This window comes from Opisthocomus hoazin, chromosome 2, assembly GCF_030867145.1.
Source record: "Opisthocomus hoazin isolate bOpiHoa1 chromosome 2, bOpiHoa1.hap1, whole genome shotgun sequence".
Classification (NCBI taxonomy): domain Eukaryota; kingdom Metazoa; phylum Chordata; class Aves; order Opisthocomiformes; family Opisthocomidae; genus Opisthocomus; species Opisthocomus hoazin.
Genome location: NC_134415.1, coordinates 28,905,863 through 28,919,547, shown reverse-complemented (window position 1 = coordinate 28,919,547; position 13,685 = coordinate 28,905,863). Strand labels below are relative to the sequence as shown.

At 37.0% G+C, this 13,685-nt stretch overlaps 1 protein-coding gene across 15 annotated transcripts in view; it reads left to right on the top strand.

The window, feature by feature from the left end:
- ESRRG (estrogen related receptor gamma) overlaps positions 1-13,685 on the top strand; it is a 412,075-nt gene that overhangs the window by 350,126 nt on the left and 48,264 nt on the right. For all 15 annotated transcript variants that reach the window (XM_075413010.1, XM_075413003.1, XM_075413011.1 and 12 more), the window contains 2 exons: positions 6,927-7,037; positions 11,529-11,690. In XM_075413010.1, coding sequence (XP_075269125.1) covers positions 6,927-7,037; positions 11,529-11,690 — 273 coding nt within the window. The remainder of the gene's footprint in view (positions 1-6,926; positions 7,038-11,528; positions 11,691-13,685) is intronic.

Below are 13,685 nucleotides of genomic sequence, written 5' to 3'. Positions count from 1 at the left end.
TCTGCACATTTACCTCTTCTTGAACAGAAATAAAAGGTTCAAGGCTTGTCAGCATCAGTTTATAGATAGCTGTTTAAAAATAATGAGATATTGGGTATTGTAAGGCTCAGGGCTGTCTTGCCAGACTCATTTATTTCCATTCACCTTTTGTCAGAATTGAAGACAGAAGACATTCAATTAAAACTTGTCACCTGTTGCATGTGACCTAATTTGTATTTGCGAGTGTCACAGATTAGGACACTTAGCTTTATATGGAACCATTAAAAATGTAAAGCAACGGTAGTACTCTTAAACATTTTATGCCACATTTTCTTCATGTGAACATCTTTGTTTATGAACCGTTCTTCAATGGAAATCACTTGCGCTAGGAAATAATAGAATTTATTTACACAAAATCTCATTTGCATGGGAAAACTAAGTGGATTTTATGCATGTTCTTTTATGTTTTAATGCATAAATGACAGTGCACAAAAATTCAGCATGTAGATGATTAGTTCATGCAAAGTTAATGTTCCTTTCAAGAGAGGTTGAGTACTGAGTGAGTAAGTAACACATTTATCAGTTCTTTTGTCAAACTGAAAAAAAACACCTCTGGGCTTTAACCGAAGAGAATTTTTTTTTCAGTTCCTTTGCCAAAGTCCAGCCTTCTCATCCCCTCTTCCTAGGAAAAAAAGGGATTTTCCAAAACATTCCGTTCATATGGCTGCCCAGAAACATTTTTAATTATTAAACATGAGCAAAATCTGAAATGAAACATTGGCTTGAAACACTTCTTTTACAAAAGCAATATTTTTCTTTCTTGATTTTTCTACCTGGAAAAATTCACTGAATGTTTTAATGGGCCCAATACTACTTTTTTTTTTTTTTTATAATACACTGTTTGTTGCAAATCTTTGTCAGAGGAGCAAGTTGGATATTAAAGTAATAAACACTGTTTTGTCTTTCAGTCCATTATATGGGCAAGTTCCTGAACTAAATTGTTTTATAGACACCTCTTGACAACAGCCAATTTTATCCTATGTTAACAAATACTTTCTGGTACTGACTGAATGCAAAGTAGGAGGATGATTTTTAGACTTCCTGCGCTAAGCTAAATAGTGTATTTAATAGTGCAGATAGGTATCAGAAGACAAAACACTAAAGCCTTCCCCTGCTAATTGTTGATTCAGCTGTAGATCAGGAAAGCTTTAATGTAAGTCATAGCTTTTATCTTCTTTGATGACTTAGGACTCTGTTTTCAAAATATTACCTGCATAGTGGACACATATTTTACATCTCTAGCTGAATTTTTACCTGTACATGGTATTATCCAAATATTTTGCAAACTAATTTCAGAAGCTCTCTGGCATCTTTATCATTCAGCACATAAAAAATATGCAGATCTAGAAGAATGGGTAGCTCATCTTATCCTTTTTTCTTCATGTTATGTTACTTCCTGCATGTTTCTACTGTATTGAGAGAGGTCTTTTGTGGTTTAAGGTGGAAATATTTTTTCCACTACAAATTTTTCAGACCATAGGATTAATGCACTGGCCTCACACATCTCTAATCCCAAACTACAGTGATTACTAAATTGTCTAAAGAGTAACTACATGAGCATGCATTCTTGTATCCAGATATATTCTGTCTGTGTTCATGGTGGAAACATCAACTGGTTTTCCTGTTCTACATGAGTAAAAGCAAAACCTAGAGTTTATAATATTCACCCAAGCTTACCCAGCAATCTTACAAATAAGCACAGCATGTTCAAGTGAACTGGAACACTCTGTCAAGATGTTGTCCCAAAGGACAACCACATCAGAACCTCCCATTAAAATTCTGTTTGCTCTTTCCAGTTTTGCAGTTAATCTGGGTTTTTTGCCTCTGCTACTGATGTTCCTCTAAAGCTCAGCACGATGCAATTATGTCGGTTATCCATTCTTACTGGTCTCACTGAGAATTTAAGGCAATGCTGGGAATCTTACAGGCATCCGTAGAAAACGGATCATTACCCAGTTATATATCTCAAGAAATGAGATAGGAATATATTTAGTAGGTATCAAATGCTGTGTTAGAGATGGCGCTTGCCAGAACGGTGTCGGTGGAGAACATACCTGCTTGCCATAGACCTCTCATGCAGAGGGGACAGAAAGGGAGCAGAATTTTGAGATTTCCATAGGAAGTAAAAATTGTGGGTTTGATTCTGATCTCAAACTTGTTCTTTACTGATGTGTTGAAGGTAGAGAGGGAGTTTTGATTTATTCAGATATTAGTTCGTATGTAAATAAATTAGATTTATTGTTTCCAAAATAAAAAGCTGTCCCCAGTTACAGATAGTAAGCAGTTTCTTACACGCAGTCCTGGTGGTGTTAGGTCTTGATTTGAAGAACTGGGCTAATGCCTTCCAAGCTAGCCTCAGGATTTTGTGTGGATATAGAGCTCTGTGGAAAGGGCAAGAATGTGGACAAATGAACACTGGAGACTTGTAGCCAAGGTAAGAAGGAGGAATGGAAAAGAAGAGGAGAGGTAGATTATAAAGGAGTAAATAGTATACTTTGGATGTGGCTTGGTTCTGTATGGAAGATGAGATGGCATGGTTAAATACAGTTATCATACTGAGGACCTGAATTGCAAAAAGAATGGTGTATCAGAGTAAGGGCAATCTTTTTGATTATATAGCACCAATCATAGTGGGCATCTGTCCCACATGAGGGCTTCAAGGCAGTCTGAGAAAAAGGACTACAGAATAGGAATAATAATTTGCATCTATGGGTGAGGGAGGAACAGATGAGGAAACAAGATAAAATGGAGGGTTCAGGTTTGCCTGTGTTAAGTTTGTTTGGATGGAAGTACCTGGTGGGTAGCTCATTTTGTATATCAGCTCTAGCGTTCAGTTATTTCTGTGCAAGACTATGTGAACAACTTCACTTTAGACTAAGTGCCTGGTACAGTTTTGTTCTGTGTTGGTAAGCTTTTGATAGTAATCATGCAAAGATTGTGTGAGGAGCCAGGAGGTAAACCTTTTTTGTAGAAGCTTGCATAGTGACTTTGAAACCGTTTTTTTCCCGAAAGGCCAACTGAAGAACTTCTTATGTTGTGTTAGTATGTGTAATTGCTTTCTTTCAAAAAAGTAGCTATGGTGTTAATTTACGTGTAGTCTAGTCTAATCCTCGCCTTCTGAGCTTTGTAAATAGTGTAAAAATGTGTGACTGTCCGTCACCCCTGAACAGAGGAGTTCAGGAGTTGTGCTTGTCCTAAGATGTAAAGTGAATGTGTTGCACTTGACTGTTGAAAGTAGCTGGTATCATAACTGGTAGCAAACCTGTTCTTCCTATTTGTACCCTGGGGTCATCTCTATTTTTCTCTTTAGGGCTTTTGTTTTTCAGTTGAAGAATTTTAAAAGGAAACTGAGTGTTGGGGAACATGGAGAATCAACTTGCTTATCTTCAGTGGAGCTTTGTTCAGTGACATTAATGGATGTTTTGACCCTAAACAACTGTAATGATAATACATACAGTGCAATTCATTCGGAGATGTGACCTTCGTTTATATAGGTGGAGTGGATGTCTTTCTTTTCACTTTATGGTTGAGGACTGATAGAGTGAGTGAACTGAGACGCTGAATACTCTGGCAAACCACGTGCACAGCAGAGCTACAGCGGAGATCTACTTAACTTCTCCCTGCGCACTAGCTAGATGCCACAATATCCTCCTTAATAGTCTGATACAGGCTGTGTACTGAATTACAACAATTACCTCTGTGATCAAGATGTTAAGCTCCTCCCGCCCCAAATGAAGATCTTTGTGGATAAAATTGTTTCTTTCTTCCCTTTGTTTTTCTAACGAAGACAGACAGCTGTTGCTGTCTTGAGAGCAGATAAATGTATCTTTATGTAATGAATTCTCTCCTGCAAACTATAGGAGGTACAGGGGGAAATGCATGCATATGCACAGGACCCTCTGGATTTCAGTTTGCTACCCACCAACTCCAAAGCTTTTATGGAATGTCAGATGGGTGCACTTTTGTAAGTGGTGTCTTGCACTATGTTTACTTCTGTAAAGACTCTTGGGAAGTAAAATATCACTTAGGGTGTGTTAGATTATCAGAAATTTATTCTAAAATAGCTGCTTTGTAGTAGTACTAGGAACAAGGAAAGCTTAGGAGCTAAAATGATGGTAAACTCTGTATCAGTTTTAATGACGGGGTTATAAACCTCTAATTTATAGTCTCTTGGTATTATGTTATCAAAAATCTTTTCACATTAGAATAGGAATTAGTTGTAGATTTAGGTAATTTTAAAATGTGTGATACTGTTAATCCCCAGTTATTTAGCATTATAATGTTTTTCTTTTAAAAAAGTAGCTATATTTACAGGTATAGCTATGTATAATTGGTGAGTGCATGGATCTATGTATAATTTTGCTATTGTGATGTTTGTCTGTTTCCTAATATTGAGTATGTGAATGGCTTGAACGTGTATCTTGGCAAATGCAAAGGAGGTAAAAAAATTGTTCATCTTGGTAGATTTATATTAGTTTAATTTAAGCTTCAGTTCCATTACTTTTTGATTAAACATACTTCTGGCTGATGCTATCCATCTTTTATCACTATGAAATCTGCTCCCAAGCAGAAAGAAGGATGGCATCTGAATTATGCAGAAATCATTTTCTATCTATTTTTCTTCAAATGCTGGGCAGTCTTTTTCATAATCCCACCAATATCGCATGTGGCTTGTTCTAATCCTCTGCATATTTCTGAATACTGAACTGTCAAACCTTGGTCTTTTGCTATTTATTTTTATGGCAGTGTATTGTCCTGTATGTCATTTGCTTCAAGTGTAGCTCAAACTCCCGACTGAAGGGTGGAGAACACAGAGTTATCATTAGCTGTGAAAAGCTTTGGACTTTTTAAAGTGGTCTTGTCGTTCATGCATTTCTAAGTATAACTTTAAAAGCGAACAAAATATAACCATGCTTTGTTGATGGAGTCACCATAAATTTTATCAAATAGCTTAGACCACAAATCAGTCACAAGTTTGGTAGTGATATAGGTAAATACCATAAATAAGATTTCATTCATAATTGTACACTGGCCTATTTGGGTACATTGTTGATGGATTTTATTATTTATACAATGTGATTCACAAAAATATAATTGGTAACATGCAATAAGAAATGTGCTTCTGGAGTTTGACGAGTGAAATACAGTCTTCTGCAGGAAATTGAATGAAATTTCGCTGTTAAATAGAGGTGATCATTACCAGCTTTCCTGGTGAGCAAAAACTGTTGAGCAGCACTGCTGTATACAATTCACTGCATGATAGTTACAGACACCGGTTGTGTCCTTAGCCGAGTAGCTCCTGTGTTACTAACCTTTAGAGATACCAACAGTCCATCTGGGTGAATGAGAACCTCATGCACAAAAGCCTTCCCTGCTGATAGAGGAGCACAGAACTGGATCTGTAAACTGTTGTCTTCCTTGGATCAGCTAGTGAGTGTTCTGGTGTATTAGTTTCATGGCAGCTTGGAGAGTAGGAGCTAGAAGAGGAAAAGGAAAAAAAAGGCAAGAAATATAAAAGAAGAAGAAACCAAACCAATAAGAGTTGGCTGTGCATTTCTGGCTAGTTGGCAAGATGGCTTTTCTTCAGCAAAACCCTGCCAGTCCTCTCGGTTTTGAGGATGAAAGAGGAGTGACAGATGTTTCCTGGTAGCTAGACTGTGCTACTAGTGTAGGCTCATGGGCAGCAGATAAGCTCTGTGCTGTATGCTTCTTGCTGTGCACACAAACTGTAGCGTCTTTGGTGGTGGCTTCTCTGCTGTCCAGAAGCCAGTATTTCCTGTGAGGGAAAGATCGGGGAGATGGGAAGTAGTAGAGTAGGGCACAATAATGGCAATAGAAAAGATAAATAGAGGGAGGAAAGCTAAAACAGACAATGAAAAGAAAAGCTGCACTTTATTATATCGCTCACAGGGATCATTGATACAGAATGTGTCCTTTCATTCTCGTCTAATTAAATCCATGTCATCAGGGACAAATTTTGCACTTGGTATTACTTGTCCTGTTGCCCTGCATATGTGCCGAGTTTTTCAACTTCATTGTTATGTTGCTACTTGGTTATACTGACATGGGTCCTGGTTGTCTGGAAATCTGCCTGGGTGACTCAGAAGGGTGTACAAATACTTCATTGTTTCATAGGACCTACCGTGGTTTTTTTTCCCCTTCCTTTTCTCATTCTGTCTATGAGAGCAGCTATAGCTGTTTTCAGGAAGGTAAACTCCTGTATGTCCATACAAAACAGGTAGCAGAATGCTTTGTTGAAGCAATGAACCGTATGGAGGTAGATCACAAATGTTAATTCATCATTAATGGCATCTAAATGAACAGCCATACAATTTCTTTCAAACCCTTACAAACCGTTTCACGTCTTGAAGCCACGTATATCTTCTTCCTTTACTAAGGATACTCACTTTGTATCCTCTGGCCATGTTAATCCATGTTATTAAAAGCATTGGTTTTGGCTATCTAAACTGTATACAGTGCTCATTTTTTCTAAAGTTCTAATTCTCTGTACTTCTCTGCTCATAATGTTAGCCTTGTATATCCTGGTGTTTAATACAGCTTTGAACTTCTGCTTCTGGCAAAAGTTACTTAAAATCAGACTCTTTCACATGGAAATGAAACTTATTAGCTGTTTTTAATAATATGTAAAAATGAACAAATGGTTTTAAATTAACAGGGGATTATGTTGTATACTTAGTCTTGCATGTGTGAAAATGTAAAGTTAGCAAATACTTGTAGTGTTGCTTTCCCTTGCTTTCTAAAATTAATCTTTTGAAATAAAGATGCATTCCAAATAAATATTGGGAGGCAGGAGATAGAAGAGGGTTACCTGAAAGGCATTCCTGTAATATATATAATTACATGTTTGTTTATTTTTCCCAATGTAGGTGTCCGCCTAGACAGAGTACGTGGAGGTCGCCAGAAGTACAAGCGCAGAATAGATGCAGAGAATAGCCCATACCTGAACCCTCAGCTAGTTCAGCCAGCAAAAAAGCCATGTGAGTACACCAGATATACAAAATTTCTCTTTAAATACAAGGTATTGACTCCTAACACTGTTTGCTAACCTCCTTCTGACTGGGACAAGGGTTTGGTCAGAAGATATTACCATGAACGCTGTATCCATTTAGCTGTTAACATATTTTGTTTTAAATATGCTCATCTTTCTCAAGTGGAGTTGAACAAAGAATATTTTTACAGGTGGAAGTGTATAAAAGCATGGTTTATGCAGTGCAAATTTTACATTTACAGGTTATCATTCTTTTCAGTGGTACATAAAATGGTTTATACTCTGATCATTAGTTCATTGAAGCTTCTAGTTTCAGATTTCACAAGAAAGTGATTTTTGTAGTTTTCACTAACTAAATGAGTTTTGACTGCTCAACCTCCCAATGAAAATACATTAAGAGCCTCATTAATTTATACCTATAGATTAATACACTACCTAGTGTAGATTAAAACAGCAGTATGCCACACTAATAACAAGCATAGATTGGTAGTTTAGGCACTAGTACCCTCATGGATTTTTTTGCTTTGTTTTGTTATGTTTTAATAATGTCCTTGATTGTATCTCACCAGGCTGAAATTGAGAGAGAGAGAGAGAGAGAGAGCGCGAGAGAGATGATCATCTCATTGCTAAAATACAAGTTCCATCCTCTTTGCGATTAACTAAAAATAGTTAGGGGTTTTGCTTTGCAGCTGTATAAACTCAGGCAGCGACTGTACTAATTCCATGAAGTAAATTTAATAGCATTATAGCTGTAGTGCAAGAGGCTAGTGTATTACCCCGCAAAGGCACCCACACTGTATCAAGTGTTGTAAACTCTTCTGAATTCAAATTAGAATACACACATCCGGTTGTTCCTGCCAAGAAGGTTAATTTGCTCCTAAAATAGAGAAATAAGCCAGAGAAATAAGGAGGGCAAACTCCTCCTTGGCTGCCATTTGCCTGTGTCCCTGTGCGTCTGACAACACACATCAGTTTTAGGCTCTTGAAAATACCTGACCGTATGGAAAATGGCATTTGTTTTGGTTCGTGTTCCCCAGTAGGGGACAGTGCTGTGTACAGTACGTTTGAGCATATGGGGATCTGGAGAGCAAATAAACAGTCTTTGAACTGTAAGTGAAAGGGTATTTTAGCTGTGTCAAAGAAAAAACAGCCAGTTTTACATAAAATTAAGGCTTAAGTGAACATATGGCATAGTTTCCTATTGCCTTTCCAAAAAACATTATGCTGATTATATTCCTTCAATTGTCCAATCTGGCATCTTCTACTCAGCCTCCATAAGCTGTCCCACCGTTCTGTAAATACAATCTAGGGCTGCACTAAGCAGATTTTGCACATTATAATAAAAACTTTCTGATAATACAATAAAATTTAATAAACTCTAATGCTTAATTTCATTAGAGGTTTAGTTTTCCTGGGTGCACAGATTGTCAGTTTTTTATTTACTTGATATTGTCATTGAGTAGAAATGTTGATAGCCTAGCATACCAAAAAAGCCAAGACCAAACAGGCAAAAAAAAGACCAAAACCAAAAACAACCCCAAAACCCCGAGCCCTTTAATATGAACAGAGGTTAACACAGTTGTACTGAAATACAAGATCTCTGTAAATCCAAGATTACTGCAAAGCAGTGTACTACGTTGCCTTTAAGACGGCAACTACACCAATTTCTGTAAGCTCCATTTGTCTGAGATTAACTAACCTCCTTATAAATCATTCTTCATTATCTAGGTGCCTCCCTTCATTTTCCTTAGCTCGTCCAATTACAAACATTTTTGTAGCAAACATTTATAAAACTTAATTTTCAGATCCTGCCAGATAAGTGTCAAGACTTGAAACAGTTGAATCGGTTTTGTGTGGAAGTAGCCTGAGAGATTTTCTGGACCCTGACCGATAGTTTCTGCATAACAAAGGCACAAGAATGAAAATTGGGTTCTATTGATTCTAATTAGGGAAACATTAAATAAGATTTACCTAGAAACAGTGCTCATGGCTATTCAATTTCCTGAGTGATGGAGCTTTCTGAGTACATTCAGAATTTTCCTATGGTCTATGCTAATGCACACTCCAATACAGGTAGCTTTCCTCCCCTATAGGGAAGGGACAGGTGTTTGGAAGATCTTTCCTACACCTACTTCTGGCCTTTCTTGGATTTTCCAGCTTCACCATGGAATCTAATGGCCTGCCTGTAGATCTTGTTGATTGTGAAAATAAAAAGAATTTGAGATTTTGCTAATGCTGAGTGAAAATATACAATATTCCTGAATAACTTACAAAAAGCCGTTGGTGAGGAACCTTATACAAAAAATGAAAGAGGTTCTTTGGCCATTTCCTCTGTTTGCAGGGAAAAAAAAACAGGACTTGAGGAGATGTTTCTTCATTCATTTATCACTGGTTAAAAAACCACAAAGTTGAAGTCTTCAGCTACATATGTTATGATATTAAGAAAGTCTAATTGATTTATTATACTTTTCAATACATGTAAAAATACTGGAATTTGGGGAGAAGCAATGTTATCTTTTCTCACTTAAAAAGATGATGTTTTCTGTATGAAGTTACACAGGATATGAAAAGACTGTTTAAAAATTTTAAAAAAAATGTGCAAAGGCTGTTTGCCAGTATAAGTTAAAACTACCATCTGTCATCTTTAAATAAGAATAGAATTCCTCATTAATCAGTTTGATAATCAGTAGAATATTGAGATCAAGAATTACTCGGTTGGCATGGTTCCCATAGTTCATATAAAGCATGAATATGTCTCCTTGTAATAAAACATGCTTGATGTGATGGTTTCCAGTTGGCTCTTGCACTTATTTTATGAAAGGCTAACATATATCACAACTTCTGACACACAAATTTGGAATAAGGCAAAAAGTGTAGAGACGGTAGATCAGAATGGAGGAGTCTGTGTCACAAAAGAGCAGTAAAGTATCAGAAATCTGAATCAAGTGAGTATTTTATGGAAATCTGTCATGGGCTGGTAGGGAGCCTCTCTGACACTTCTGGGGAAGTCACATCCCCATCAGCTTCCATTGCAGCTCCCCCACAGGACGACAGTGTGGTCCATCCTGTGACTTACATGTGGAAGTGGAAAATGATACTAATTCTGGCAGTTTTCTCTGCAAAGAATACTTCACACCTTCTGGCAGTGGAATCCCATTTATATCAAGCCCCTTTATCCAAATGAGGGGAACAGATTTGTGTAAATTCACTAAAGGCTTTAAATTCTGGTGGTACATTTGAGGTCACAAGATGTACCTACCATGAAAGGTAAAATGTAAATATATTGGGAAGTATAGTAATGTATCCTGTATTAGGAGGCTTAATGAATTAGTTCTTTTCCTATTTTTCAGTTCTGCCTTCTCAGAGTTACATGTCAGGCTCCTGTATAGATATATTTCCATTGGCCCTCCACATGGATATAATGCTCACTTTATGTTTATCCTACTTACAAAGTATAGAATAGCAGTGCTGTATTGTAAATCTTCCAGGCTCTTCTGCTCTTTTTTTTTTCTCTTCACTTTTCTTGTAACTTCATTGATTATTCCAAATAGATTCCACAAGTCAACTGGATGAAAAAGTGAATAATAAATACATGAATGAAAATGCTGTATAGATAATAACCGGTGTGAGAATATGATAAAGTATCATTCTTTGCACAAAACCAGTTTCCTGAGGTAGACACTGCATCTACTGATATTTTCCTTAGTTTTACACTCTTTATTTTCATTGGTTTTAATAGCTGTTCCTGGATGGAAATGAGAGGAGATAATTAGTCTGTTTTTGTACTTAAAGAAGCTAATTTTACACATCATTATAAAGTTTTGTGTTTTCACTGAAAAGAAATACAAGACAACACCCTGCTTTTCTTATAGCATAGGCCCCAAGGAGTACAGATTCATTCTTAACATTTCAATAGGCAGGCTACCCATAATATAAGATATATGGGATAAAGAGCACTGAGAAAGTCCCGGGACCATTTTTGTTGCAACTGTTTAACAGTGACAGCTAAAATACAGAACGGTAGTTGGAATTGCCGACAGAATTTTCAGATTTCAGTGACTGACTAAGTGCTTCTGGTATTCGCTCCCTCAAAAGATACATCTACATTTTGGGGACTGAGGGGGTTGCAGGTAATTAGAGGAAGGCAAAACTTTTCTATTTGCACAGTCCGAAGTACATTACAAAGTGCGAATATTTTTCTACAAAGTTTGTATTCCGATAGTAGGAGGTGATAGTGTCTTTCTACTTTCCATTACATTTACTGTTTTAAGAACATACATGCCTAGCTTGATAAATATTGTTCATGGATCAAATTTGTTTGTGCTGTAACCGCTGGGAGAAGCCAGTGAAGTTACTGTATGGTTTAATGAGGTCCAGTGTCTTAAGACAAATTCTTGTGCAGTTTGAAATATGAGCCATCGGTTTGAAAAGTAGAATGGTGCTGCTGGTGATTTTGTACTGTTCTGGACCATTTTTGCAGATAACAAGATTGTTTCCCATTTGCTGGTGGCTGAACCAGAGAAGATCTATGCTATGCCTGACCCCACTGTTCCAGACAGTGACATCAAAGCACTTACCACTCTTTGTGACCTGGCAGACAGAGAACTGGTGGTGATCATTGGATGGGCTAAGCATATTCCAGGTACATGCAGTATTTATTGCAAATAGATGACATACAGAAATCATTGCATGGGTTATTCTATTCTGGTAAAAAATACGATTTGTTCTGTCACTACAATGCAGAAAGTTTTCTTAAGGCTCCAGATTATTCACATAGGATGTAGGTTAGATGATAATATATCTTACCTTGGAAATAGTATTATTATTGCTATGAGTGTTACTATGTTAATAAGTTTTACATGCTCTCAGTGAATGAATTTTTTTCATGTATTACTTTTATGAAGGTAAACTTTCCTTGCTATCCAGAGCATTAGCCTGGTGTGAAGGGTAGTGTAAGTCCTCTCCTCTGTACTCATCTGATTCAGCAGTAGTTGAATGTAAGTCTGGTTCCTCTATTACATAAATGCAGCACTGTCTTATACTGACCGCAGGAGGTGCAAAAATTCAGTTATATTTTGGCATGGCAGAGAGGAATTGTTCTCTTCATTGAATGAAGTAGTGTGAGAACTGAATTGTACTGGCAGTTCAGTAGAAAGAACTGAATTGTACCAAAAGGTCTCTTATAGCTTAGTAGTTCCTTGGTCTGCATGTAGACTGAGGTCTACATCACGTAAATGTGTTGGTATTGTAAAAGCTACCTGGCACTCTTGTTAGCAAGAAAAGTGAGGGTCATCAAAAGCAGTTTCTCAGAAGACTAATGATTTCTTCAGATAACATTTCAGGTGTATTTTATATCCTCCCAATGCTGAGATATTTGTGCTTGCTCTGTGAGCTAGCATACGAACTTAAGAGAGAGTCTCCAGGGTTCTCAGTCTGTCACCTTTCGCAAATGGTAAAGTCACACAAAAAAGGTCGGCTTCTTTTCTTGTTTCTTAAGGTATTTTTCTAGTCCAGCAGATGAGTGAGCCTGTCAGCATGTTTTCATCAGCTCGCTAGTTTTCTCATTTTGATATTGGAGCCTTATTGAGCATAAGAACAGATAACCTTTAATTCCTCTGAGTAATACATCATCCTCATTTTAGATGTGATTTTGGTATACCTTAATAGTAGAATAAATAATCCAGTCAGTTGTTTGTTTGTCAAAGTTAAATATATTTTATTTCTAGTAACAAAAGAAATCGCAAAAAAATAGAAAGAAATAATCTTCCTGGGTTTTTATTCAACTTGTGCTAACCAGCACAAGGCCTCAGTTCTTCTGGTATGTGCTTCTGGGTCATCTTTGATAACTATAAACACTTACAAAAAATAATAATAAAATAATTTATACATTTATGGGATGTTATTTTGCTTCAGATGAGAGACAGCAACCTACAGACTCTAAAATAGTCAATATGTGACACAGTTGAAATGTAGCCATTCCCTGTGCCACAAATGTGTATAAACAAGCTTTTGTATCACAAGCAATGTTTTTCTGGTACAGTTAACTTATTTCTGTCTCCTTAAACTAGTTTGTCTTTATGCTTTGAATGCTACAGTAATTTCTTTAATCAAATTGATGGAAGTCCCTTTCCCAGCCCACACTGAAACCAATTTATTGGTCATGATACGCCAGCTATGTTGCTAACAGTCGTAACGAACTGTCAGGCAATATCGCAGTGGAGCTAATTTGAAGTCATTAGGTGTGCAGCGTTCAGGCAACAATTTGTTACAGTGGTTAGGAACACAGCTGACATTTCTGAATGGCTTTGTTCAGAGCAGTTCTAGATGAGCCCAAGCAAATTGTAAACTAATTTAAACATCACTCTATATTATACTAGCTACTTTGTCTTACACTGGTTTCTAATAAAGCACCCGAAATTAAGTGAAAATGAGTTAAATAGGTGAGTTTGAGTTTCATCTCTGGAAGATACCTAGATCACCTTAAACAAAATAGAGTAGGCTCTCAAAGAAGTCAGTCATGCTCCATAGTAGTTGCAGGGGAACTTTTGTCAGCTTGATTTGTGAATATACTGTGTAGCTTTGATTTGGCTGGAGGGGTAGGAAGAGCAGAGGGATGAGACTGAGCAGCCTTGAAAGT